This window comes from Chlorocebus sabaeus, chromosome 6 (genome assembly GCF_047675955.1).
Source record: "Chlorocebus sabaeus isolate Y175 chromosome 6, mChlSab1.0.hap1, whole genome shotgun sequence".
Classification (NCBI taxonomy): domain Eukaryota; kingdom Metazoa; phylum Chordata; class Mammalia; order Primates; family Cercopithecidae; genus Chlorocebus; species Chlorocebus sabaeus.
In genome coordinates, this window is record NC_132909.1 from 17,108,873 (window position 1) to 17,135,940 (window position 27,068).

Genomic DNA, 27,068 nt, shown 5'->3' on the forward strand with positions numbered 1-27,068 from the left:
TAGCTGTGACCACTGGCATCCACCACCACGCCAGCTAATTTTTGTATTTTTAGTAGAGACGGGGTTTCACCATATTGACCAAGCTGGTCTCGAACTCCTGACCTCATGATCTGCCCGCCTTGGCCTCCCAAAGTGCTGGCACTACAGGAATGAGCTACTGCGCCCAGCCAAAATTTTTTTTTTTTTTTTTTTTTTGAGACGGAGTCTGGCTCTGTCGCCCAGGCTGGAGTGCAGTGGCGCAATCTCAGTTCACTGCAAGCTCCGCCTCCTGGGTTCACGCCATTCTCCTGCCTCAGCCTCCCACGTAGCTGGGACTACAGGCGCCCGCCACCATGCCGGGCTAATTTTTTTGTATTTTTAGTAGAGATGGGGTTTCACCATGTTAACCAGGATGGTCTCGATCTCCTGACCTCATGATCTGCCCGCCAAGGCGTTCCAAAGTGCCGGGATTACAGGCGTGAGCCACCGCGCCCGGCCTTAAGTGATAGTTTTATACAGATGGTTGTTTGGGGATAGCCATGCTGGCTCTGTCACTTATCTACCGTGATCCTGAAAAAGTTGCTGCTAAAGAACTATCAACAGAGTAAACAAACAACTATCAACAGAGTAAAAAAACAACGTGAGAAAATATTTGGAAACTACGCATCCAACAAAAGTCTAATATCCAAAACCTATAAGGAACTTAAATAAACTAACAAGCAAAAAATAACCTGATTAAAAAGTAGACAAAGGACATGAACAGACATTTTTCAAAAGAAGACATACACATGGCCAATAAGCATATGAAAAAAATACTCAATATCACTAATAATGAGAGAAATGCAAATCAAAACCACAGTGAGATACCATCTCACACCAGTCAGAATAGCTATTATCTAAAAGTCAAAAAATAACACATGCGGCTGGGCGCAGTGGCTCACACCTGTAATCCCAGCACTTTGGGAGGCCGAGGCAGGCGGATCACGAAGTCAGGAGATCGAGACCATCCTGGCTAACACAGTGAAACCCCGTCTCTACTAAAAATACAAAAACAAAATTAGCTGGGCGTGGTGGCAGGTGCCTGTAGTTCCAGCTACTTGGGAGGCTGAGGCAGGAGAATGGCGTGAACCTGGGAGGTGGAGCTTGCAGTGAGCCAGGATCGCGCCACTGCACTCCAGTCTGGGCGACAGGGCCAGACTCCGTCTCAAAATAAATAAATAAATAAATAAAATAACACATGTGAGTGAGGTTGCAGAGAAAAGGGAATGCTTACTACTGCTCATGGGAATGTAAATTAGTTCAGGCATTGTGGAAAGCAGTTTGAAGATTTCTCAAATAACTTAAAACAGAATTACCATTTGACCCAGCAATCCCATTACTGGGTATATACCCCAAGGAATACAAATTGTTCTAACATAAAGACACATGCATGTGCATGTTCATCGCAGCACTGTTTACAATAACAAAGACATGGAATCAACTTAAATGCCCATCAGTGATAGACTGGATAAAGAAAATGGAGGCTGGGCACATTGGCTCACGCCTGTAATCTCAACAATTTGGGAGGCCAAGGCAGGTGGATCACCTGAGGTCAGGAGTTTGACACCAGCCTGGCCAACATGGTGAAACCCCATCTCTACTAAAAATACAAAAATTAGCCAGGTGTGGTGGTGGGCGCCTGTAATTCTATCTACTCGGGAGGCTGAGGTAGGAGAATCACTTGAACCTGGGAGGTGGAGGTTGCAGTGAGCCGAGATCACGCCATTGCACTCCAGCCTGGGTAACAAGAGTGAAACTCCATCTCAAAAAAATATATAGAAAGAAAAAAAAAAAAGAAAATGTGGTACATATACATTGTGGAATACTACGTGGCTATAAAAAATAATGAGATCATGTTCTTTCCATCAGCATGGATGGAGCTGGAGACCCTTATCCTAAGCAGACTAATACAGGAACAGAAAACCAAACACTGCATGTTCTCACAAGTGGGAGCCAAACATCGAGTGCACATGGACACAAAGAAGGGAACAACACTCTTGAGGGCCTACCTGAGGGTTGGAGGAGGGAGAGGATCAAAAAACCACCTACTGGGGCTGGGCGCAGTGGCTCATGCCTGTAATCCCAGCACTCTGGAAGGCTGAGGCTGGCAGATCACCTGAGGTCAGGAGTTCAAGACCAGCCTGGCCAACATGGTGAAACCTCATCTCTACTAAAAAAAAAAAAAAAAAATTAGCTGGGTGTGGTATGCGCCTATACTCCCAGTTACTTAGGAGGCTGAGGCGGGAGGATCACTTGAACCCAGGAGGTGGAGGTTGCAGTGAGCCGAGATTGCGCCACTGCACTCCAGCTGGGTAACAGAGTAAGACTCCTTCTCAAAACAAACAAACAAACAAACACAAGAAAAAACTACCTGTTGGGTACTAGGCTTAATACCTGGGTGATGAAATAATCAGTACACCAAATCCCCATGACACACAATTTACCTATATAAAAAACCTGCACAGGTACTGCTGAACCTAAATTGAAAGTTAAAAAAGACGAGCACGGTGGTTCACACACGTAATCTCAGTACTTTGGGAGGCTAAGATAGGCGGATCACTTGAGGTCTGGAGTTTGAGACCAGCCTGGCCAACATGATGAAATAATGTCTCTACTAAAAATACAAAAAAATTAGTCAGGCATGGAGATACATGCCTATAATCCCAGCTACCCAGGAGGCTGAGACAGGGGAATCGCTTGAACCCAGGAGGTGGAGGTCGCAGTGAGCTGAGATCACACTACTGCACTCTAGCCTGGGCGATGGAGCAAGACTCCATCTCAAAAAAAAAAAAAAAGAAAAGAAAATGAAGAAGAAGGAAAAGTTGCTGTCTCTTAGGCATTTCCCTGGGGCAGCTGGAAACTGGCAAAACCTGGATTGGAACTCACATTGGATATTGCCATAAGGGCCTCCATCTCCATAGTGATGATGCCCTGGTCCCAGGCTTGCCTCCTGAGGCTGGCACCAACTGACCTGGATGTCAGGCTCACCCTTACACACTGAGGTAGCTTGAGTCCAGAATCACTGTGGAGGGAGGTGGGACCCTCTGGAGCCCCTAGGGCAGAACAGGGACCACTCACCCTCAGGGGTTCCTGGGGGGGCAAGCTCAGCTCCTGACACCCATTGATGGCAGCCAAGGTGGTAGAAGAAGATGCCATCTTCGTAGCACTTTTCCTCCTGGTAATGAGTGTGCACATTGCCCCCTGGGAAAGAAGGAAAGGGGCATAGCTGACAAGCCTGGTGGAGGTGGGGACTCCCATGCAGGGAGCCTCAGCTCAGGGTTGGCTCAGGCCCTCGGCAGGCAGGCAGGATTGGGGAGCCTCCTCACCATAGACCACCATGTAGTTGCCCAGAACACTGGCTGTGTGGAAGGCTCTCTCCCTTGGGCCCTGAAGCCCATCCCGCCCCTTCAGCGTCGTCCACACACGCCGATCCACATGGAAAAGCTCAGTGGAGTTCACTCGCACAGAGAACCTATCAAAGGAGAAGCAGGGCAGGGGCTTAGGGCAGGAAGCGTCTCTCTCCCTCCTTCAGGCTCTTAGGAGCCATGTGATCACCCAGGGATGAGACTGACCATGACTGCCTCTATGTCCCCTCCAAACTAGAAGTTCCCTGTGGGCAGGACTCTGAGTCATCTCTGGGTTACCCGCATAAGATAGCAAGGGGTGGACACCAAGCAGGGCTCTGTTGAATGGATACATGGGTGGGAGTGTGTGAGAGGCAATTCACCAAGAGATTGAATAAAACATCAGAGAATGCGTGAGTGGGTGACTGAGTGAATGAGTGAATGAAGGAATAAGTAAATACACAAAGGAAGGAGTGACTGAAAGACCACAGGAGTCCAATAGTGGGCAAAGACCTCTAAAGACTAAAGGCCTATGGTGTTGACCTGGGCCTGGCCTGTGGGGCATGGGTTGTGGGACAGGTCACTTACCGGGCAGTGGAGGGCCGGTGTCCACCATGGACCAGCAGGGCACGGGACGGGGCATGGAACACCATGGAGTGGCCGGTGGCAGCAGGGGGCCGTCCACCTGCTGGAATCACCTGCTCCCAATAGCCCCCGCTGGTGCTGTCAAGGCGGAAACGGAAGAGGCCAGAGGAGAAGAGGTCATGCTGGGTGCGGCCTCCAGACACATATAGCCAGACATCATCCACCAGGGCAGCCGCATGACCTGCCAGGCCTGGGGGCCCCGAGGAGCTGGAGGCAGGTGGTGCCAGGAGCTCCCAGTGGCCCCTGCCCAGTGGACTGAAGGCCCACACATCGTTGATGAGCGAGCCGTCTGCCAGCTCACCACCCATCAGCACCAGGGAGCCGGCCCAGGCCACGGCCACATGGGAGTGACGGGCAGCCTGTGAGAAAAAGACAAGAAACAGAGGTAAAGACATAGCAAGGGAGTCAGAGCCAGGCTCAGACAGAGAGATGCAGAGCCAGAGAAACATAAAGAGAAGGCGAGATAAAGACAGAGACAAAGAGAAAGGTAGAGACCGGTAGAAAGAGAAAAGAAGAGACAGATTCATAGAAACAGAGAAACATAATAAGAGAGGGAAGAGGCAAGAAAACAGAGTTAGAGGGACAAATGGCAGACAGAAACAGACCCAGAGAAATGGAGACACAGAAACGGAGAACACAGAAGCCCAAAAGTCAGACAGATGAAAACAGAGACAGATCGAGCGACAGGAGACACATGGAAAAATAAGATACACAAAGGCAGATAAAGGAAGAAAAAGAAGAAAAAAGAAAATCAGAGAGAAAAGGCAGAAATAGGGAGAAGTAGGTTCCTACATCAAGCTGCGGGAACTGGGGGAGCACTGGATGATAGGGGATCAGTCTGGGGGTCCCTAGCTGGGTCTGATTGAGTGTACAGGCTCCTCCAGGGCAGAGGAGGGGTCATACCGGGGCAGGACTCAGGTCCCAGGATTCCCAGGTGTTGGCGGAGAAGTTGTATAGGATGAGGTCACCCAGGGCATTGTTGAGGTCCTGGCCTGTGGAGGGGTGGAGAGTCTCATGACCTGGCCACAGGATGCCAGGCCTCCAGACCCCAGATACTCGCCCTATCTGCTCACCTCCAAAAATTGCCAGCAGCCCCGGTGGAGACAGGAAGGCGCCAGCTGCTCCAATACGGGCAGAGAAGGCAGGGTCCCCAGCACTCACGTTGTGCCACCAGCCAGCCCCCTGGTTCTCCCACAGGTGCAGGTCACAGGCACGTCCCAAGAAGCCAGGCTCACAGCGGCATGGTCCCAGGGGCTGTGGGGAAGGAGACATAAAGACAGAGATAAGAGAGAGAGAGACAAGGACAGAGACAAAGGAGACACAAAGACAAAAAGAGGCAGAATGAAACAGGCACAAAGGGAGAGAGAAAGAGATAGACAGGAAGGGAGAGGATGGAAACGGAAAGAGAGAGAAAGAAAAGGGGACAGAGAGAGACAGGAAGAGGGGAAAGGCAAATTGTCAGACAGAAACAAGAGACAAAGAGACAAAACCAGAAGGAAGCAGACAGATGGAAAAAAGACCAACAGAAAGAGGAAAAGACACACAGAGAAAAAGGAGAAAAGACAGAAAGAAGGCAGGCTGGAGAAGACAAACAGCATGGTTGACATTCAGCCTGAACAGAAAGAGCTCAGATCTGGGGAGGTCAAGGCGGGGAGGGCTCAAAGCGCAATCCAGATTGAAAGCTGGGTGTGTACAACTTCAGCGTAAGGTCAGCGGTGTGAGGCTGGAAGTCATGGCAGGGGGTCCAAGGCCACACAGAGTGGCTGGATGGGAGGACGGAGTTGGGCCTGGCTGGAGGAAGGAGGGTGGTGTTCACAGGTGAGAGTGGGGTACGCTCAGCAGGGGAGGGCCTGCAGGTGAAGGTGGGGTGGGGGCGGAGTAACAGGTTGGGGGCAAACTCTGGAAGGAGAGGGAAGTGGGTATCATGGAGCAGGGTGGTGTGGTGGGGGCAGTTTCATGCAGGAGCAAGGTCAGACCTAGGAGATAGGCGTGGAGAGTGTGCTCACAGATCAGGGCCCCAGGGGAAACAGGGCTGGGGACCAGCTCACCGAGGCGCAGGTGCCATGGCTGCCACAGTAGGCTGAGCACTCCTGCACGCCACAGTCAGGACCCCCCCAGCCCGGCTCACAGGCACACACACCCGGCGGCTGGCACTGCCCGTGGCTCCGGCAGCCACCCGGGCACAGGGAGAAGCGGAATGAGGCGTTAAAGCCCAGTAGGTTGTAGTTGGCATCACTGAAGAGGTGCAGCAGCATCTGCAAGCACAAAGTGGGCTGGGTAAGGTGGGCAGAGCCTGGGGATTGGCCTGGGAGGGTGGCCCACTCCTGGGCCCTTCCATCCTGGGGGACCCAGAGCCTCATCTCCTTCCTTCGCCTCTCTTCACCTTCCCTTGTCCCTGTGCTCTGCTCTCGAATGCCCTCTTACTGACTCTCTGTCCCTCCTTTCTTCTTCTATTTCCCTCAGTTTATCTACCCACAGCCCCAACCCCACTAACCTTGCCTGAGGAAGCTTCGATGGGCGGAGGCCGGGTGCTCCCACTCAGACTGGCAAGCAGCGGCCCTCGCGGGGAGTCACCGTCATACACAAACAGGTAGTCATACGTGCACTCTGTGTCCAGGAAAAGGAAGTCCAGCAGGATCCGGTGCTGGGGGCTTGGGGCTGGGAGGTGAGCACAGAGGGACTAAGCTCTAAAGCGAACCTTCTCCCCACACCTCCCTGCAGCCACTATTGTACACCAAACCCTGCTCCAGGTGATGCTGGGGGCTCAAGGATGAGTCAGACCTGGACCCCACCTTGGAGGGGCTCCCAGTCTCATAACCTAGGGCAGTCAAGGGCTGTGACAGCCGGAGGGACAGGTGCCCAGAGAAAGAATCACAATATTCCAGACCTCTAGAAAGGTCACCTGAGATCAGAATGAACATCCCCACCATTCAGATGGGAAAATAAAGTGCAGAGAGAAAACCCCATCCCAGTGGCCACAAAGAGCAGAAGCCACAGTATTCCTGATGCCTCTCTCTTCCTGTCCATGCCTGAGCTTCAGACATGTCCAGGCTGGAGGGTCAAGGTCATAATCCCAGTGAGAAAAGCACCTCTGTGACAGTCCCCTGGCCCTGGCTGAACAGAGCTTCAAGAGAAGAGTCCAGTTTCTTCCCCCTGAAGAGAGGCCTAACCTTGGAGCGGCATAGTTCCCCTCTGTCCCCATCCAGAGTCTCACCTCTGTTTACTGTGATGGCTACAAGCACAAACTCTGGAACCAGACTGCCTGAGCTTATGTCTTGGCTCTGTCACTTTATAGCTACTAGCTGTGTGATCTTGGCCAAGTAACCCACCCTCTCTGGATTGGTCTCCTCATCTGTAAAGTGGGATATAGTGGTACCGTAGTGGATTCAAACTTATAGGCCACTCCTGCCACTGAAAGGTAATTCCCTGCCCCTTGTATCTGGGAAAAGCCTTAGTGACTTGCTTGACCAATTAAAAAACAGCAGAAATTCTGAAACTTTCAAGGCTAGATCATAAGAGGACTTGTACCTTTCACCTGGGCCTCGTAGAACACTCCTTCTCAGAACACAGCTGTCATGCTATGAAAAACCAAAGCTGGCCAGGCACGGTGGCTCACACCTGTAATCCCAACACTTTGGGAGGCCAAGGCAGGCAGATCACGAGGTCAGGAGTTTGAGACCAGCCTAGCCAACACGGCAAAACCCCATCTCTACTAAAAATACAAAAATTTGCTGGGTGTGGTGGCAGGTGCCTGTAATCCAACTACTCAGGAGGCTGAGGCAGGAGAACTGCTTGAACCCAGGAGGTAGAGGTTGCAGTGAGCTGAAATTATGCCATTGTACTGTAGCCTGGGGGACAGGAGCGAGACTTCATCTCAAAAAAAAAGAAAAGAAAAGAAAAGCCAAAGCCACAAGAAAAGGCCACACACAGGCATTCCAGCTGACAGTCCCAACTGAGTTTCCAGCGGATAGCCAGCATCAACTGCCAGCCCTGGGAGGGACCTTCCTGGATGTCCAGCCAAGGTGAACATTCAGCTGACTGCAGCCGCAGCTGACATCTGACTGCAACCTTATGAGGAGCAATAATGCACATGAAATGGTGACAACGGAGTGGGGTGGGTGGCTCATGCCTGTAATCCCAGCACTTTGGGAGGCCAAGGAGGGTGGATCACTTGAGGTCAGGAGTTCGAGACCAGCCTGGCCAACATGGTGAAACCCCATCTCTACTAAAAATACAAAAAATTAGCTGGATGTGGTGGCACATGCTTGTAATCCCAGCTATCTGGGAGGCTGAGGCACGAGAATTCTTGAACCTGGGAGACAGAGGTTACAGTGAGCTGAGATCGTACCATTGCACTCCAGCCTGAGCGATAAGAGTGCAACTCTGCTTCAAAAAAAAAAAAAAGAAATGCTGACAACGAGGCCCACATATCGTCGTGGTGAGTGCCACTACCCCTAACACTGGCACTGTCTTATTCTCTGCCAGTCCTGTTTCTGGAAGCCCCTCTCATTCCACATCCCACATGAGAAGGCTCCTGAACAGGCAGCTCAGGGGAGTCCTCTGGGTGAGGGAAATTAGGAGGCCTAGGCTCTCGCTCTGGCTCTGGCTCTGCCCATGACCAGCTGGAGGACCCTGGGCCAGTCCTTTCCCCCATGACCCTCAGTGTGTCTATCTAGATCCTGGAGACACTCAGCCACCACTGCCAATGGCTGGGTGATCCCGGGCCAGTTCCATGGGCTCTCTGAGCCTCAGTTTCCATGACTGTAAAATAGGGATAATTCCCCCCACCCACAAAGGCTGGAGTGGACATTCAATGAGGTGATGACTCCAGCCTGCCAGCTTAGAGCCACGGTGTGCCCTGGCTGCCTGGCCTCATCCTGTCTCACCAGAACCATTCACCCAGCCTCCTTCTTGCCCTGACATGAGTCTCTGATCTTCCCAACTCAATATCTGGCCCCATTCGTCCCCTGCCCCAAAGCCCTGCATGGCTCCCTAGCACCCTAGGAGAAAGTCCAGTTCCCTAGCCTGCTGTTCAGACCCTTCCTTTGTCTCAAATCACTCCACTGCTTACAGCTCTAATGGGAGCTGGGCCTTTGTACAAGCTTCTCCCTCTGTCTGCAACATATTATCTCTTCCCACCACCAGTCCTCTTCCTGATGCCCCCTAGCTGGGTTAGGTGGCCCTCTCCAGGGTTCTCACATCCCATTATAACCTTCATTCCTCTGGGCCAGGAACATCTATGTCCAGGTCTGTCTCCCTGCAGCCTACAAAGCTCATAGGGCAGGGCCTGGATGTGGGCCTAATTCCCTCTGCAGCATTGCCCAGACCTAGGCTTGGCAAAGGCTCAGGAAATGCTGGATGACGGAATGAAGAAATACACAAAAGAAAGAATACTAAAGCTGGAAGCTCTCCCTCAGGCTCTGACCAGAGCCCCCAAGAACATCAGACACAGACCCCACCCATGCTCTGGGGAACGCAGAAGAACCATTCAGCAGGGCCACACAACCAGACCTCCCAGAATCTTACCAGCCTCAACCACACTATAAAGCTCTGTTCCTGGAATCACAAGTACATCTTTGTTAAGTGCCTGCCGGAGGCCAGTTCACCATCTGCCTCCCCAAGTTCTTCCCTAAATTGAAGGTCTGTTTCTACCCAACCCCCATACCATTCCAGACAGAAATCTGATCCCAAACCCCTCCTGCTCAAAAGCAGGATGCCTCTTATTCATGAGGATGTTATAAGGACTAGGACTGGGCTAGGCGTGGTGGCTCACGTCTGTAATCCCAGGGCAGATCATTCGAGGCCAGGAGTTTGAGACCAGCCTGGCTGACATAGAGAAACCCCGTCTCTACTAAAAATATAAAAATTAGCCAGGTGTGGTGGTACATGTCTGTAATCCCAGCTACTCAGGAAACCGAGGGATGAGGATCACTTGAACCTGGGAAGCAGAAGCTTCAGTGAGCCAAGATCAAGCCACTGCGCTCCAGCCTGGGCAACAGAGCAAGATTATGTCTCAGAAAAAAAAAAGTCTAGGACTAGGTAAAGTGTGAATACAATACAAAAGTTAGTGGGTTGGTTGTTTATCTTTTTTTTTTCTTGAGACAGGGTCTCGCTCTGCTGCCCAGGCTGGAGTATAGCAGTGCAATCTCGGCTCACTGCGACCTCAGCCTCCTAGGCTCAAGGGATCTGCCCACCTTCGCCTCCCCAGTAGCTGGGACTATAGGCACATGCCACCACCCACCACGCCCAGCTAATCTTTTGCAATTTTTTTGTAGAGACAGTGTCTTACCATGTTGTCCAGGCTAGTCTCTAACTCCTGGGCTCAAGTAATCCTTCCATCTCAGATTCCCAAAGTGCTAGGATTACAGGCGTGTGCCACTGCACCTGGCGGGTTATTTTATAATAGATACAGGAAGATGTTGGTTCTCATAGGTAAAAAGTGACAGGCATTGGTAAGAACAGAAGATCATCAAGGGGGGTCTGGAGGTCTCCCAGACTCCTCCCTCACCCCAACATCTACCCAGTTGGTCCCCAAGCCTCATCAGTGAAACTCCACAAACATCTATTGCACTCTCTACACCTCTCCACCCCTCTAAGCCCCTGCCCTAGTTAGGAACTCATTCTCTCTTGCCAGATCAGCTCACCAAGTCTCCAGTCTGCCCCCCACCCAGCCTGAGGGCAATGCCCTACCCCTGCTCAAAACCTCCTGTGGCTCCCTATCGACCCCAAGGGGAAGGCCAGGCTGCTCAGTGTGACATTCAAGGCCCCCCTTCCCCTGCTTCTGGCTCTCATTACCTCCCAGTCAAAAGTGCCATCAGACCAGACAAACCTAGACAGGGATCCTGAGATACTCCAGCCACCCTCATGTCTTCATAGAGGATGTTTGTTCCCTTTTCCCACTCAATAAACTCCTACACATGCTTCAGAACCCTGTTTCAGTGGCTCCTCCTCTGTGACCTCCAGCACAGTCTTCTTTTCTCCCTAGGTACATCCACCCAACCCCTCCACTTCCCTTCTCAGCCCTGAGCACTGTCTCAGTGAACACACTGGGGACTGAATATCTGTGTCCAGCCCCACTATTCCCAAGCAGTCTGAGACTTTTTTTTTTTTTAGGTGGCATCTCGCTCTGTCACCCAGGCTGGAGTGCAGTGGCGTGATCTTAGCTCACTGCAACCTCTGCCTCCCGGGTTCAAGCAATTCTCCTGCCTCAGCCTCCTGAGTAGCTGGAATCACAGATGTGTACCACCATGCTGGGCTAATTTTTGTAGTTTTAGTAGAGGGGGGTTTCTTCATGTTGGCCAGGCTGGTCTCTAACACCTGATGTCAGGTGATCCGCCCCCCTTGGTCTCCCAAAGTGCTGGGATTACAGGCGTGAGCCATCACACCCGGCCTAGCCAGTCTGGGACTCCTTAAGGCCAGAGAGTGATTTATATCCAGCACACAGACCCCTTTGCCACACACACACACACACAAACACACTTCCTATTCTGTTCTCATCCCACTAGCTTGACAGGAATGGCCCCCAAGCTGGGGACAGGTAAACATGCTAACACCGAGAAACATGCCTTCATCCATAGCCCACACAGCAGCCAGAGAGATCTTCTAAAACATAAATCAGATCAAGTCCCCTCCCTGCTCAAAACCCTTCCATAGCTCCCCAGAGCCCCCAGACAAAGACAAAGCTTCACAGCCTCCCAAGGGAGGCCCTGCATGATTCAGGCCCTGTCACACCTCCGGCCTTTGCCCAGGACCTCCCCTGTCTGGAGGCCAGTTTCTACATCCACTACTCTGTGAGGCTTTCCTGGGCTTCTGCAGGTACTGCCTTTCAACTTCTCTTCCACCTGTTTGCCCTCAGGATACAGCTCAAAATCACAAAGCCCTTCACTTGCTGGCTCCTCCCACTCTGCAGCCTCTGGCTCATTTGTTGTCTTGTATTCCAGGTTTTTGCTTTTAAGATGGAGTCTCCCTCTGCCGCCCAGACTAGAGCTTTGCGGAGCAACATCAGCTCACTGCAACCTCCAGGTTCAAGCTATTCTTGTGCCTCAGCCTCCTGAGAAGCTGGGACTACAGGCATGCGCCATAACACCCAGCTAATTTTTGTATTTTTAGTAGAGATGGGGTTTCACCATGCTGACCAGGCTGGTCTGAAACTCCTGACTTCAGGTGGTCTGCTGGCCTTGGTCTCCCAAAGGGCTGGGATTACAGGCATGAGCCACCATGCTCTGCCAGTATTCTATGTTTTAACACACTGGATTTCTAGTTCTTCAGAGGCATCACTCTCCTGCTTCCCTACCTTTGCACGGCTATTCTTGCCTGGAATGCCATTCTGCTCCCTCCTACAGATGCCTCTGATCTCAGCTATACCCCAGGTTAAGTCATATGTCTTCACAGAGAAAGAGCCAGTGAGGCAGGGTTCTGAGGCATGCATAGGAGTTTATGGGATGGAAAAGGAAAACAAACAGCCTTGAAGTGCGTTTGTCTCTTCCACTGACTGGGAGTCCAGAAGGGTAGGGCTGGGGCCTTTTCTCCCCTCCTGACAGATTCCTATTGGTCCTTTAGGTCTCAGCTTAGACATTTCCTCCTCCAGGAAGCCTCTCTGTTCTCCCCAGCCCCAGATCAGGCACTTTCTCTGGGCTTTCTCAGGCCTGTGGGATTCCTCCATCACAGACCACTCTTGGCTCTCACTATTAGTGTGTCTGTCTCCCCGACTAGACTCCAAGACCTAAGTCACCGGGGATTGCTGGAGCTGTCTCAGTCTGGGCTATGTCCAATGGGAAACATAATGTATGGCACATGAATGACAGAAGAAAAATGCTTTTATTGAAGTACTTTACAAATAACAACAATAATCCTAATGCCATTTATACAACAGTTACTATATGCCACACATCAGGCACGTTAAATACCCGTTTTCATTTCATTGCAACAACTCTATGAGGTAAGTACTCTTGTTATCCCATTTGTGGGGGGAAGGAAACTGAATCTCAGAGAAAGAAAGTCACGTGCTCAAAGTCACAAAACTAATAAGAAGAAGCCAGGCACAGTGGCTCACACCTACAATCCCAACACTTTAGGAGGCTGAGGTGCGAGGATCGTTTGAGCCCAAGAGTTCGGGACTAGTCTGGGCAACATGGTGAGACTCTGTCTCTACCCACTCAGTTACTTGGGAGGCTGAGGTGGGAGGATCACTTGAGCCCAGGAGGTAGAGGCTGCAGTAAGTAAACTGTGTTGGTACCATTGCACTCCAGCCTGGGTGACAGAGTGAGACCCCCACCTCAAAAAAAAAAAAAAAAGGAAGTAGTAGTAGAACCAAATTCAAAGCCAGATGATTGGATCCAGACCCTGAGTTTTTAACAGTTACTCAGAAGACCCGGCACTGATGCTCCTGTCTTGTAATTGTAAACCTGGGTGTAGATGCATCTCCCCCACCAGACTGGGAGGCCTTCCAGGGCAAGGCCCAGGTTGGCTGCAACCCTGGCTGTCAGGCATTTTAGAGCAAAAGGGCTGGACCAGAACCGAGCTCTGGGAATGTGGTGAGTGGATGAATGCACACATGAATGAACTAGCAGCGAATTAGTGAGTGACCCACGCGGCCCCACTCACCCTCGATGAGCCACTCGCAGTTGCCATTGACGCTGTAGTTGCCAGCACCATCCGTCACGAAGCCTGGCGCCTCCCGCAACACCTGCCGCTGCCCCTTGCAGTCCCCCGCCTGTGCCCCGGGGGACAGCGACCCCAGCACGGCCAAGGCCAAAGCCAGTGCCGTGGCCAGAGCCTTGCCCAGGGCCATCGCCGCCGCCTGTACTGACCCTTAGAGCGGGAACGGGCCGTAAAAACCTGGAGAGGACCCTCTACCCGGCGTGAGGCCCTGCAAATGTGACCTCTATAGGCATAACATGGCCTTGTAGACCGAGGAGGTCCTGGAGACGCAGTCCCGGCGAAGGGAACGGCCACTGCTGACAGGCTCTGGAAGCCGAGGGCTGGGCCCTATAGAGCGATGGAAGGCCCTGTATATGGAGTCACTATGGACGGGGACGACCCCTAAGGACCTTGGGGGTCCCCTATAGACACGGGCCCCCATAGGGGGCCGACCCCATAAACAGTGTCCAGCATTACGGACTCGGGCTGCTGCAGGCCAAACGGACCTTATATACGGGTGAGTCCCCAGGGGGTGAAAGGCTCTACGGCCCGGCAGAAGCCTCCATAAAGGCTGCGGGCCGGGACAGGCCAGGATCCGATGGTCCAGGAGAGACTCCTCCAGCCGGGGGCGGGGCGCGAGCGGGTGCCGGGGGCGGAGTCCGTCTTCTGGGGCTCGGGCCTGGACCCCATTGACGCAGTCCCCTTGCTCACCCACCCGCGCCTCCCTCCCAAGCCGGATGGGCCAGATCACAGAGACGAGGGGACGCTTGGGCCAGAGCGGCCGCGGGAAGACCCGCTGTGGGAGGGCGAGGGGCCGGGAGCCGAGGAGCCGCAGTGGGAGGCACGGCGGAGAGGAGGCGAGAAGTTGCAGAGCGGTCGGTCAGAGCGGCCCTGGGAGGACTGCGGAGCGCCCAACCCCAATCCTCCATAAAGGGAGACTTCCGGGGAAATTCCCCGCCCATTTATTCCCAACCGCATGCGCAGCAGCGTCCTCCTGGAGCGATGCTCCTGGAGACGAGAAAATTACACATGCGCAATGCTAAGATCGTAACCCAAACTCTGGGTGCCTGTGGTTGAGCAAAGCACGGGCCACTGGAGGGCGCCTCTACCTCTGAGTGAGGAAAGGAATGCAAAAATAAAGGAGTGGTGCAAGGCCCTGCTAGATGTTTGATCATCTTCAACGTTCCCAGATTCTGGAGCAACATAAAGATCAGGTTATACAGGCCTCTGCCTCCGGTTCCAAAATTCCCATTTCACAGATGAACACAATGAGGCCCCGAGCCTGACATAGTTCTGGCTCAGACCCGCCGCTGAACACCATCAAGATGTAAAAGAAGCCATGTTATAGATAAAAACGAATCTTTTTTATTTTGGCAAGAAGGGGGAAATGTCTTTCTGCCAGGGACCCGAGGGAAGGCCCCCGGAATGGAGACAGGGGCAGACGGAGCACGGGTCCGAGGTCACAGATCCGAGGGAGAGTTTCAGGGTCGAGACCAGCATCGCAATAGCCATCCCGGGGTCGCAGAGTCCTGGAGAGTCACAGGCAGGGTCCCGGCGGTCACCACGGGTGTTCCGGAGTCCAGCGGGGTCAGAGGTCCCGAAGGGGGCCAGGGGGCCGGAGGTCACGGAACAGCGGGAGCCCAGAATCCGGCGCCGCTCGGGGCAGGGGCTGAGGGAGGGGACGGGGAGAGCGGCTCCCGCGGGATCGTTTGGCACAGAGGGGAGGGGGGCGGGACGCAGCGTACCCAACCTGGGCGCGCGGGGTAGGAAGGGTCGGGAAGGCCCGGGATGGCCGAGCTCTCGGGCCGGGATAAAGCAGGGGTCCGGAGCCCCGTCACGGCCCATGGGGCAGGGGCGGGCAGGGGTGCTCAGACCGGGGGTGCGGTGCCCCCGGCCGTGTGCATGCTGAAGTATTCGGTGAAGCCGGTGTGCGGCGCCGCCGTCTGGGGCACGAGCGGCTGGTAGGGCGGCGTCGGGCCGTCCCAGCCCGGGTCAGCCGCCTTGGGGAACCCAGCGGGAAGTGGGGGGGAGGCTGCGCCCGGCTCGGCCATGGTCACCACGCGGCCCCTCGGGGCCACCGCCGCCGCCACCGCCGTCTCCTCCACCTGCTTCCCGGCCTGGGAGGGGGGTCAGGGTCAGAGGCAGTCCCGTACCCTCGCGGGGCAGATGCGGCCCCGAAGGCCCGTCCCCCTCCCCCGGAGAACCCTTCCACCCCAGGTGTGGACGCACGTGTCAGTCAGGGAATGACTGGGTGGCGGGGCGCCTGGGCAGCGGGGCCAGGTACTCAAAAGGCGGCGTCGGGGCGCGCGGGGCGAACTCCGGCGGCGGCCGGGGAGCTGGGGGAGAGCCGCGGAAGGCGGGCGGTGGGGGCACGGCGCAGGGCGTCTGCAGGGGTGTGCGCAACAGCGCCAGGACCCAGTCAGGCAGGGTGGGCGCGGGCGCCAGGGGACGGTCGCGGCGCGGTGTTGGGGCGCGGGGTGTCCGAAAGGCAGGGGGAGGGCTCAGGCGCCCGGGCGCCGGGGGCGGCGGCGGGGCCGGGAGCGGGGTCAGGTACTCCAGGGGCGGCGCCAGCAGCTCCTCGGGCGCTGGGGCTGCGGGGCTTACGGAGGTGGTGGGCGGGGGGATGGAGAAGAGCTCCGTGAAGTTGGGCACCGAGTCGCTGATAAACGTCACGTTCCCATAGACGTGCTGCGGAAAGGCCTTGTCAGCGGATTGGTTCCCTCCGGGTCCAGGGACTCCAGCCGATGCGATCTGCGACGTGCGCACGTGGTACGGGAAATTCTTGTTGGCCGCTGATGGGCGGGTCATGATCTGAGGCCAGGGCCAGGAGCAGGTGTGAGAGGCACTGTCAGGCCGGAGGCTGTCCCCATAAACTTGGGGTTCAAAGGATTCCCTTTCAGTTGACATTCCCCACACTTCCTGAAGCCCCTCTGGGCTCTCAAAGTGCCCTGGATCCTCACCTTTTCCCTTCAACACAACTCGACCTGTGCTTCCTCCATCAGAGCCCTGATCACTGAGCTATCACTGACTGGTTAGAGTCAGCGTCCTGCACTGTATGATAGCCACTGGCTGCATGTAGCTTAAATTTCATCAAAATAAATTTTAAATGTTGGTCAGTCACACTCCCCAATACACACTCACTATGCACTACCCACATTCAAGTGCTCAACAGTCACATATTGTTAGTAGCTCCCATATTGGAAAGTGCAGATAATAGAATATCTTCATAAATACAGAAAGTTCAACTGGACAGCAACTAATAGACTCTAAAATGTCTCCATGAGGCAGGAACCAGACTCTTCTGTTCCCTACTGAGTCCCTAGTACCTTCTAGAACCATGCCGGCACATATAAGCCTTCAATAAATATTGGTGGGCTTGGCACGGTGGCTCACGCCTATAATCCCAGCACTTTGGGAGGCCGACCTGAGTGGCTCACCTGAGGTCAGGAGTTTCAGACCAGCATGGCCAACATGGTGAAACTCCGTCTCTACTAAAAATACAAAAATTAGCCACGTGTGGTGGTGCGCCTATGATCCCAGCTACTCTGGAGGCTGAGGCAGGAGAACTGCTTGAACCCAGGAGGTAGAGGTTGCAGTGAGCTCAGCTCATGCCACTGCACTCCAGCCCGGGTGACAGAGCAAGATTCCATCTCAAAAAATAAAATAAAATAGTAAAATAAAATAAAATAAAATAAATATTGGTGGAATGTAGGGATGTCTGGTACCAGTTAGTCTGATAGGCCGTGAGGGCAGGGACTGGTTGTGACTCCATCGCCATATCCCAGAAGCCTAACACAGCTCCTCTAAGGTTGTGCTGTAAAAATGAACAAGGAGCTGAAAGCAATGAGCAGTGGGATACCCAGGTGGAGCTGTGCTGAGCTAATGTGAGCATCCTTAGGAAGGAAGCTGGCTGAGATACAGCAGGAAGGGCGCTGCGCTTGCCGTTCTGAGCCTGCATCCCGCCTGTGGGATCTGTAGCTCACTGAGTGTGGGATCTGCGGCATGTTGATTAAACTCCCTGAGCCTCGCTGTGGGGAAAAGGGATTGTAGCGCCTACTTGGAAAGATGAAAGGGTGGAAATGAAAACCACTGGTGCAGAGCCCGGCACATGGTGGGTTCTCAGCGTTTCTTCTCTTTCTGTCCCTTTCTGACTTCCTGCAGAGCTTCAGCATGGACCGGCCTGGGAAGGTGAGCGAGTCTGTACCTAAGTCAGGCTCTGAGGCAAAGGATGGGGACCTGTCCCCTCCCTTAGTGGCTGGGCCCACTCCCTACACAGTGTATGTTGTAGATCCCTGGAGTCAGAAGCTAGGACACTTGGTCATGCCTGTTTCCCTTTCTGGTTCCCCTTTATTTCAGACCTTGTGGTCTGCTGGAGAAGGACAGGATTCAAAGTATTTGCCTGCCACCAAAGGCCACGGAGCCCTAGCACGTCACTTCTCCTCTCTGGGCCTTAGCTTCCCCGCTCTATGTAATGGGAACAACACCAATTATCCACCCTCTCCTGGAGCTGCTCTGACAATTAAACAAGAGGGCAGGAATAAATGCATATGGATGTTCCTAGAATGAAACAGACTGGTTCAAGACAGGTGTCCAGTGAACAACTAATGAATAAATTAATGACTATTAGAAGTGTCACCAAGAATGTCAGATAGGATGTGAACCTGGGTAAAGAACAGATGTGGTGGGGGCCGGGTGCAGTGGCTCATGCCTGTAATCCCAGCACTTTGGGAGGCTGAGGTGGATGGATCATGAGGTCAAGAGATAGAGACCATCCTGACCAACATGGTGAAATCCCATCTCTCCTAAAAATACAAAACTTAGCCAGGCACACGCCTGTAGTCCCAGCTACTCTGGAGGCTGAGGCAGGAGAATCGGTTGAACCTGGGAGGCGGAGGTTGCAGTGAGCCAAGATTGTGCCACTGCATTCCAACCTGGTGACAGAGTGAGACTCCGTCTCAAAAAAAAAAAAAAAAGATGTGGTGTTGTACCCTCCTGATGCCGACCCAGGAGCCCAAAAGCTTCACCCTGTGCCACCCCAGCTGCTTCTTCCTGAACAATGGCCTGTGATGGCAGAATGTGGCCGGGGGCAGGGGGAGAGTGGAGAGATCAAGGAGAGTGGGGAAGGCAGTGGGGATACAGAAGAGAAATGGAAGAATCTGGGGACACAGGGTCAGGAATGGAAATGGGAAGGGAGGGCAAAGAGAGAGTATGGGGGTCGAGGAAAGAAGCCAGGACACAAGGTGGGAGAGAGGAACGGAAGAAAATGGACATGGGCCACGAGAGGTGGATCAGGCTTGTAATCCCAGCACTTTGGGAGGCCGAAACGGGTGGATCACCTGAGGTCAGGAGTTCGAGACCAGCCTGACCAACATGGTGAAACCCCATCTCTACTAAAAATACAAAAAATTAGCCGCACATGATAGCGGGCACCTGTAATCCCAGCTATTTGGGAGGCTGAGGCAGAAGAATCACTTGAACTCGGGAGGCAGAGGTTGCAGGGAGCCGAGATCGAGCCATTGCACTTCAGCCTGGGAGACAGAGTGAGATTCTGTCTCAAAAAAAAAGAAGAAAATGGACTCTGAGGGGCACAGTAGAGGAGCCTGCAGGAAGCAAGCGGGTGCTCAATAAAGGAAGAATAACTAAAGGGAAAATGGATCAAGACCTCGGAACAGGAGGTCCAGCAGATCAGGTGTAGGAGCCTCACGCATCTTCTGCCCTCGGGTCCTCCCCTCCGCCCCCATGGATGCCCATCCTCACCAGGAACACGCCATGGGCGTACAAGTGGATCCCCAGCTGGATGCCATTGACAATCTTCTCCCGGGCCCACTTGGGGATGCCGAAATTGGCAATCAGGGCCATGACAGGAACCGCAAAGAACCTGAAGGGGGAGTATTGGGTCAGCAAAGACACTGCTCCTGTCCTCCACCCCACCCTATAGCCCCGCCTCCCCTGCCATGTACACACACAGACCCCAGGCAGGTCCCAAACTGGAGAGAAGCCAGTGTGACCTTCAGAAGCCAGAGACTGAAATGGGGCAGGACTGGACTGGGAAATTCTGAGGGGCAAGAATGAGGTTCAATTTAACTCAGTTCCACACCACCCCAAATCCTGGCATCTAATAAGAAATCAACAGATAGGCCGGAACGGTGGCTCATGCCTATAATCCCAGCACTTTGGGAGGCCGAGGCAGGCAGATCACCTGAGGTTAGGAGTTCAAGACCAGCCTGACCAACATGGCAAAATCCCATCTCTACTAAAAATACAAAATTAGCTGGGTGTGGTGGCATGCACCTGTAATCCCAGCTATTTGGGAGGCTGAAGCAGGGGAATCACTTGAATTCGGGAGGCAGAGGCTGCAGTGAGCGGAGATTGCACCACTGCACTCCAGCCTGGGCAACAAGAGCAAAACTCCATCTCAAAAAAAAAAAAAAAGAGCCAGGCGCAGTGGCTGACACCTGTAATTCCAGCACTTTCAGAGGCCAAGATGGGTGGATCATGAGGTCAGGAGGTCGAGACCATCCTGGCTAACACAGTGAAACCCTATCTCTACTAAAAATACAAAAAATTAGCCGGGCATGGTGGCAGGTGCCTGTAGTCCCAGCTATTCGGGAGGCTGAGGCAGGAGAATGGTGAACCCAGGAGGCGGAGCTTGCAGTAAGCAGAGATAGTGCCACTGCACTTCAGCCTGGGGAACAAAGTGAGACTCTGTCTCAAAAAAAAAAAAAAAGAGAAATCAGGCCAGGCGTGATGGCTCATGCCCGTAATCCCAGCACTTTGTGAGGCCAAGGCAGGTGGATCACCCGAGGTCAGGAGTTCCAGACCAGCCTGGCCAATATGGTGGAAACCACATCTCTACTAAAAATACATAAATTAGCTAGGCATGGTGGCATGCGCCTGTAGTCCCACCTACTCGGGAGGCTGAGGCAGAAGAATCGCTTGAACTCAGGAGGCGGAGGTTGCAGTGAGCTGAGATCAGGCCACCGCACTCCAGCCTGGGTGACAGAGCAAAACCCCCTCTCCAAAAAGAAAAAAAAAATACATATTTGATGAATGAATGAACAAAAGATAATAAGAAGTAAGGACTTATTGCATGCCAGGCCTGTTTCTAAGCATTTGACATACATAAACTCATTTAACTCTCACAGTGACTCTATGAGGCAGATAAAATTTCCATCTCCACTAAAAGGTGAGGAAACTGAGGCAGAGAGAAGTTAATGGGCTTGTCTGAGGTCACATCATCTATAAGCTTTAGAGCTGGGATCTGAACCTGGGCAGTCTGGCTCAGAATCTGCCAACCTTATTGCTATGTTATGGTGAACGATAATTAAAATAGTTTTGGGTGTTTTTTCATTTTGTTTGTTTTGTTTTGTTGTTGTTGTTGTTGTTGTTTTGTTTGTTTGTTTTTGAGATGAAGTCTCACTCTGTTGCCCAGGCTAGAGTACAGGGGCACGATCTCAACTCACTGCAACCTCAGTCTCCCAGGTTCAAGTGATTCTCCTGCTTCAGGTTCCTGAATAACTGGGAGTACAGGCGTGCACCACCATGCCTGGCTAATTTTTTTGTATTTTTAGTAGAGACGGCGTTTTACCATGTTGGCCAGGCTGGTCTTGAACTCCTGACCTCAAATGATCCACCCATCCTGGCCTCTCAAAGTGCTGGGATTACAGGCATGAGCCACCGCACCCAGCCTACAATAGTTTTTACTGAACATTTACTATGTGCCAGACACGCAGCCCTCATCTAGTGGCCTATGCTTGCTCAAGATATCCCTTTGAGGAGATCCTGTTGTTTTATGGGTAAACCTGATGGACTTCTTGTGAAAGTAATTTTCCACGGCCGGGTGCGGTGGCTCACGCCTGTAATCTTAGCACTTTGGGAGGCCGAGGCGGGCGGATCACAAGGTCAGGAAATCAAGACCACGGTGAAACCCTGTCTCTACTAAAAAATACAAAAAATGAGCCGGGCGCAGTGGCGGGCGCCTGTAGTCCCGGCTACTCGGGAGGCTGAGGCAGGAGAATGGCGTGAACCCGGGAGGTGGAGCTTTCAGTGAGCCAGGATCGCGCCACTGCACTCCAGCTTGGGCGACAGAGCAAGACTCCGTCTCAAAAAAAAAAAAAAAAAAAGAAAGTAATTTTCCACAAAGTGAGTAAGTGGCAGACTCTGGGTGACAGCTGCCTGAGTGAAAAGCCCATCTTCCTCACTATGGAGGGTCTGAGATGGGGGGCAACCACTTCTGGGGAGCCCCGAGAGGGAGGCAGGGACAGGCTGGGGCCCACCAGTTCTCACCAGAGGGTATAGGCAGCAAAGAAGGGCACATAAAAAGGCTGCTTCTCAGGAAAGTGTCGCAGTGAGACGAGCACAGCATAGCAGAACCACACGTAGGCCGCCACCTGCAGTCCGATGAGCCCGTAGCCGGCCGGCGACTCATACGTGTACAGTACCTGGCCCGGGTCAAAAAACTGGACCCGCGGGAGAGGGTCCATCACAGCCTGGCCTCCTCCCCTCTATTAGGGTCCCTGGACCCCACCCTTGGGCACATGGGAACAGAGGTACTCCGTCAGAACAGAAGCAACAGGAGAGCCAGGCATGGAGACAGAAGCATATTGAGGTAGAGAGAGAGGGTGAAAAAGACAGGAAAAGAATAAATCAGTTACTGTGTGCTCAACACGGGGCTAAACGCCTCTCATGTGTGAGTTTTTCCATCAGCATCAACTCAACAAGGTAGGTCTTATTATTGCTCCATTTCACAGAAGAGGAAACTTAGGCTAAGAGTGAAGCCCTTTGGCCAAAGCCATATAGAAGATAGAAAGCCTTAGAGGGGCCCCATGGGTTAGGTAAGATCCTCCCAATTTTCCAAGAAGAAAATGGGCCCAGAGACAGGGGTCGTCACCCAAGGTCAGGCAGCTAGGAAGTGGGAGAGCTGGTGTGGAATCCAGGTCTGTGTGACTCCTGAACTCTTAGTCACGATATTGAGCATAAATGTGACAGACAGTGAGAGACAGAGGGAGGAGAAAGAAAGCTGCTGCGGGATGGTGAAGAGAGGAGGAATCACTTAGACAGATGGGGAAGCAGAAAATCAAAGAGCGGGAGACAGAGCGAGCCAGCAGGAGCGCAATGTGGGCAAGGGCGAGCAGACAGGTCAAGGGGCAGGCGGTGCCAAAAGCAGGGGAAGGCGGGGCCTGACCAGGGGCCAGTGGGACTCACTTCCGCCTCGTAGATGAGCAGCACCACATGGGTGAGCGTGTAGAGGGTCATGTAGACAGACAATTTCACGGAGCCCGCGTGGCTGATGCGGCCCCTGGCGGCAGGCCATGAGGGGAGACAGCAGGGTGGGGGCCGTCAGGGAGGAGGATGGGCCTACCCCCTCCCCCACCCTGCCCCTGTCCTGCTCCCCCGTCAGCCGCCCCATGAGCACGCCCTGCCCGGGCACCGTGTCACCGTGAATCCCTTCCCCAGGAGGATGAGCATCAGCAGGAAGATGAGGAAGCTGGAGGAGAAGAGCAGCTTGGCTGGGAGAAGGGAGGAGGGGGCGGCTCAGAGCCAGGCTCAGACTCGATGCCCGACCTGAACCCTGGGCTCCACCCTCTCCCCACCCAGCTTCATTCTCACCCAAGATCTTCACACTCTCGTTGCCAATGCCATCCGTGGCATACTGACCCCAGTAGATGCAGAAAAACAGAAGGCTCAGGACTGGGGGGAGGATGGGCAGAGAAGAAAGGATAGAAAGCAGCTCTGGGGCATCACTGTCCTCTAGCACTGCCATCCAAGTGGTCTGAACCCCACCTCCTCCCTCAGGACTCCAGACCTTCTACCCCCACTCACCTGCTAGGAGAATCTGGAGTACAGCCCCCAACCCTGCTCCCCCAGGACCCACGGATCCAGGCCCCCACCCCCTCCTCCCTCAGACTCAGGGGTTCAGGCCCCCACCGCCTCCTCACTCAGACCCAGGAGTCCAGGCCCCCAGCCCCTCCTCCTCCAGGACCCAGGGGTCCAGGCCTCCAGCTCCTCCTCCCTCAGACCCAGGAGTTCAGGCTCCCAGCCTCTCCTCCCCCAGACTCAGGAGTTCAGGCCTTTATACCCCCTCAAGGACCCAGGGGTGTCAGGTCCCACTCCCTCTTCCCCGAAACCAGGGGTTCAGGTTCCCAGCCCATCTTACCCCAGGAACCAGGGCTCCAGGTCCCAAGTGCCTTCTCCCTTGGGCCCAGGAGTCCAGGCCACCAGCCCCTTCTCCCCCAGGACCCAGGAGTCCAGGCCCCCAGCCCCTTCTCCCTTGGACCCAGGAGTCCAGGCCCCCAGCCCCTCCTCCCCCAGGACGCAGGAATCCAGGCCTCTAGCCCCTCCTCCCCCAGGACCCAGGAGTCCAGGTGTCTGGCCCCAAGTGCCTCCTCTTCCAGAACGCAGAAGTTGGGACACAGAACCTCACCCTCTACTCCTGCTGCGGCCATGAACATTTTATAAGTTGTGTGGAGCAACTGACGACCTTTCAGCAAATCTAGGAAGCAGAGTAGGGAAAGGCTGTCCACAGGCAGAAAGGGAGAGCAGCTCACCTCCCGCAACCCTGCTCCCTCCTGTCTCTTCCCCAACACCCCATATGCCAGACTCACATCCAAAGTAACAAGAAAGGAAGAAGATGAGGATGAAGATGAGGAGGAAGGTCACATCTGTCTCCAGGATCCCTGCCAATTTGGTAGGGGGAGTAAGGTTCATTCAGGTGGATGTCCCCTCAGTGGGCACCCAGCTCTGGTGTCCCACAGAGAGTCTGGTTTCCGGGTTCCCACGTGCTCACCAAACTCATCAGCGGAGAAGTGTCGTGTCCAGAAGGACTTGCCATTGGTGAGGACCATCTCATACTCTAGCTGCAATCCATCACCCTATAGGGAGTATGGAGGCCTAAGAGGGGCCCTGGGCAAGTTGGGGGTTGGCAGAAAGGCAAAGAGAAGGTGGCCCAGGTGGCCACCCCAGCACCTTACCCCACACTTGCTGAGCGCAATATACCACCACCTTTCACGCACTGAGCGGAAGCTGCGGCCACTGGAGCAGCTCAGGTAGCGGGTTCCCTCCTCTGATACCACCTGGAGACAAGCAAGAAGACTGAAGCCTGCCCTCGATGCCCGCAAGGCACCATCCTTCAGCACCTGCCCACTGCCCCAGGCTGGGCCTGCACCTGACAGCCGGACCAGGCATACTGGGTGGTGAGGTTGATGACCTGGTTGTTCTCTGGCCGGATCACTGACTCCTTGGCCAGGCAGTCCTAGGGAAGGCAGGGACAGGGTCACTCCCTCAGCCAGCCACGACCTTCTCCCCTCTCCCCCATGCCCTCTTCACAGCCCTCACCTTGTCCCCTGCCTTGTACACGGCTGGCCACTGGGATGGGTCGTCAAAATAGAGGAGGATGTTCTGACAGCACTTGGCCTGCAGACCACAGATGTTGGGGGTGAAGAGCTGGGGCAGCCTGTGCCTTTGGAGGCCAAGGGAAGTACCCAGCCTCAGTATGGCGAGTGTTGGGGGAGACTCACCTCAGGGTAGCGGAAACGGAAGTCCAGTCGGCCGTAATCCGAGAGGAAACAAAATCTTGTCAGGAACACCCAGTCCTGAAAAAGGGGCCCAGTCTGATCCTCTGCTGAGAGTCCTTCAAGAACTCTTTACTCCATAGACCCCCAACTTTTCTTCCCTACCCCTCAGGTACCTGGCTTCCCAAGTACTAGAAGGAGACCAGGTCACCTCCAAAATCCTTCCCTAATCCCATCACTGTGGGTCCAGGATTCCTGCTGCCCTGATTTTCTCCCTCCATTGCCCCCCCGCCCAAGTTTCCTCCCCTGCATTCAAACACTCCTCCCTGCATTTCCTGGGAGGCCCCAGAAAGACCTTAGGGGCCAGATGCCCATCCTGGCCACCTCGTGTCCTGGCCAATATCTGATCCCGTTCTCCCAATATCCACACTCCCCTGCACCCCACCCCGTGCTCCCAAAAACCATCCAGCGCGGGGGAATCTTCCAAACGGCCCCCTCCCGGTCCTGAGCGGGAGTGTGGCAGCGAGCTCCGGGCTCTGTGCTGAGTGAAAAGTGCTGTCCCTTCAGCACCACCTCTGCACCACCCCCCTTCCCAAACTCTGACTCTCCCAACCTGCTCCCCCTCCCCGCCCAGCTCTGACCTCAACATCCCTCCTACAACCCCCAGGTCTGGCCACGACCCCACGGCTCCTCTTAGCCTCGACTCTGGCCCAGTCCCCCATTGCTCTCGGCCCCATTCCCCCGAGGCTCCCTGAGTCCGCCAGGAGAGGCGGCAGGGGGCGGGGCGGTACCCGCTCCCCTCGCCTCCCTTGCGTCCCCCGGGGGCCGGCGGGCGGCAGAGGAGGGATCGGCGTGCTCACCTCCTTGGAGCTGAGGTTGCCTCGCACGTACTTGGCCCGGGCGCGGGGGGGCAGTGACAGCAGCAGGAGCAGCAGCGGCGGCAGCAGGCGGCGCAGCGCGGGCGCGCGCTGGGGCTCCATTCCGCCCGCTCCAGCCCCGACTCCGCTCCGGCTCCCGCTCAGGCCCGGCGACGGAGGCGAGAGCGCGCGGGCCGGCCAGAGCGCGCCCCCGATTAAAGGGGCCGCCGGGCGCCGCGCTCCCCGCCCCCTCCTACAAGAGGGCCCTACCTGACTCCTATCTTCAACGCGTGGGAGGGGGACGTTCATCCTCTGTCACCCCGCCCCAGGCCTCCCCTCCTGGAGTCCCGTAGATATCTATGGTTTCCCGTGTCCTAAACTGAACTCACGTCTTCCAAAGCCATGCCTCCTCCAGACAGCCTTCTCTGGATCCCGCCCTGTCACCCAGGCTGGAGTGCAGTGGTGCGACCTCGGCTCACTGCAACCTCCGCCTCCCAGGTTCAAGCGATTCTCCTGCCTCAGCCTCCTGAGTAGCTGGGATTACAGGCGCCCACCACCATACCCGGCTGATTTTTTCGTATTTTTGATAGAGATGGGGTTTCACCATGTTGGCCAGGCTGGTTTCAAACTCCTAACATCAAGTGATCTGCTCACTTCGGCCTCCCAAAGTGCTAGCCACAGGCCTAAGCCACCGCGCCTGGCCAACAAGTCTTTGCCCATCACCACCTCTATTGCAACCACCCCCAGCTGTGTGCATCCTGGAGTTGCCAGCATTCTAGATCTGATGCACCCTTCGAAGTGCCCACGGAGGCACAGAGAGGGCAAGCCACTTGTTACACTCGGTGGTGGTAGAGCCCTCAGTATAACCACCATACCCCTCTGCCTGACCATGATCTATCACTGCTTACCATGTTGTGAAACTGGGTTGCGGTGAGAGACAGAGGTGGTAGTGTGAGATAGCCAAAAGCGTGTTTCAGATCCAAGTTGAAATAACTTGCTTGGGTTCATTCAAATCCCAGCCTGGCCCCTACATTTTCATTTGTCCACCGTAAGAC

General features: G+C 54.4%; 2 protein-coding genes across 6 annotated transcripts in view; both read right to left on the reverse strand.

Moving 5' to 3' along the window:
• The window catches only part of MEGF8 (multiple EGF like domains 8), a 53,769-nt gene extending 39,226 nt beyond the window's left edge, over positions 1-14,543 (reverse strand). The window contains exons 1-8 of one of the 3 annotated variants that reach the window (XM_073016384.1): positions 13,611-14,542; positions 6,502-6,665; positions 6,056-6,262; positions 5,081-5,261; positions 4,911-4,999; positions 3,951-4,366; positions 3,345-3,490; positions 3,097-3,219 (exon numbers count right to left, since the gene is read on the reverse strand). In XM_073016384.1, the coding sequence (XP_072872485.1) occupies positions 3,097-3,219; positions 3,345-3,490; positions 3,951-4,366; positions 4,911-4,999; positions 5,081-5,261; positions 6,056-6,262; positions 6,502-6,665; positions 13,611-13,797 (1,513 nt within the window). In that variant the 5' untranslated portion in view covers positions 13,798-14,542. Of the gene's footprint in view, positions 1-3,096; positions 3,220-3,344; positions 3,491-3,950; positions 4,367-4,910; positions 5,000-5,080; positions 5,262-6,055; positions 6,263-6,501; positions 6,666-13,610 lie in introns of all 3 variants that reach the window. The other 2 variants (XM_007996995.3, XM_073016385.1) reach the window with 2 other exon arrangements.
• A 445-nt stretch (positions 14,544-14,988) lies between these two features.
• TMEM145 (transmembrane protein 145) lies at positions 14,989-26,264 on the reverse strand. Of its 3 annotated transcripts, none has more exons than XM_007996990.3 (15): positions 26,017-26,264; positions 25,163-25,237; positions 24,981-25,058; positions 24,811-24,897; positions 24,617-24,718; positions 24,433-24,517; positions 24,251-24,322; positions 24,070-24,138; positions 23,256-23,336; positions 23,077-23,155; positions 22,851-22,944; positions 21,933-22,105; positions 19,404-19,524; positions 15,876-16,457; positions 14,989-15,763 (listed from the first exon to the last, which is right to left on the reverse strand). In XM_007996990.3, exons 1-14 carry the CDS (start codon positions 26,134-26,136, stop codon positions 15,879-15,881), a joined length of 1,815 nt encoding a protein of 604 aa, XP_007995181.3. In that variant the 5' UTR covers positions 26,137-26,264; the 3' UTR covers positions 14,989-15,763; positions 15,876-15,878. The 3 variants fall into 3 exon arrangements, with proteins under 3 accessions (XP_007995181.3, XP_007995182.3, XP_007995184.3); XM_007996991.3 differs by having other exon boundaries at positions 16,251-16,457; positions 26,017-26,245; XM_007996993.3 differs by having other exon boundaries at positions 15,651-16,031; positions 16,251-16,457; positions 26,017-26,260.
• Positions 26,265-27,068: the final 804 nt, after the last annotated feature.

What these genes read in the sequence shown, in the direction of transcription:
- TMEM145 (XM_007996990.3), bottom strand. Translation starts at nt 26,136, where the DNA reads ATGGAGCCCCAGCGCGCGCCCGCGCTGCGCCGCCTGCTGCCGCCGCTG. An exon ending in GGCCGCAGCAGGAGTAGAGG is followed by an intron (nt 23,337 to 24,069) that starts GTGAGGTTCTGT and finishes TCCTCCCCCCAG; the next exon opens with TCCTGAGCCTTCTGTTTTTC. An exon ending in ACGCCCATGGCGTGTTCCTG is followed by an intron (nt 16,458 to 19,403) that starts GTGAGGATGGGC and finishes CCCTGGCCTCAG; the next exon opens with ATCATGACCCGCCCATCAGC.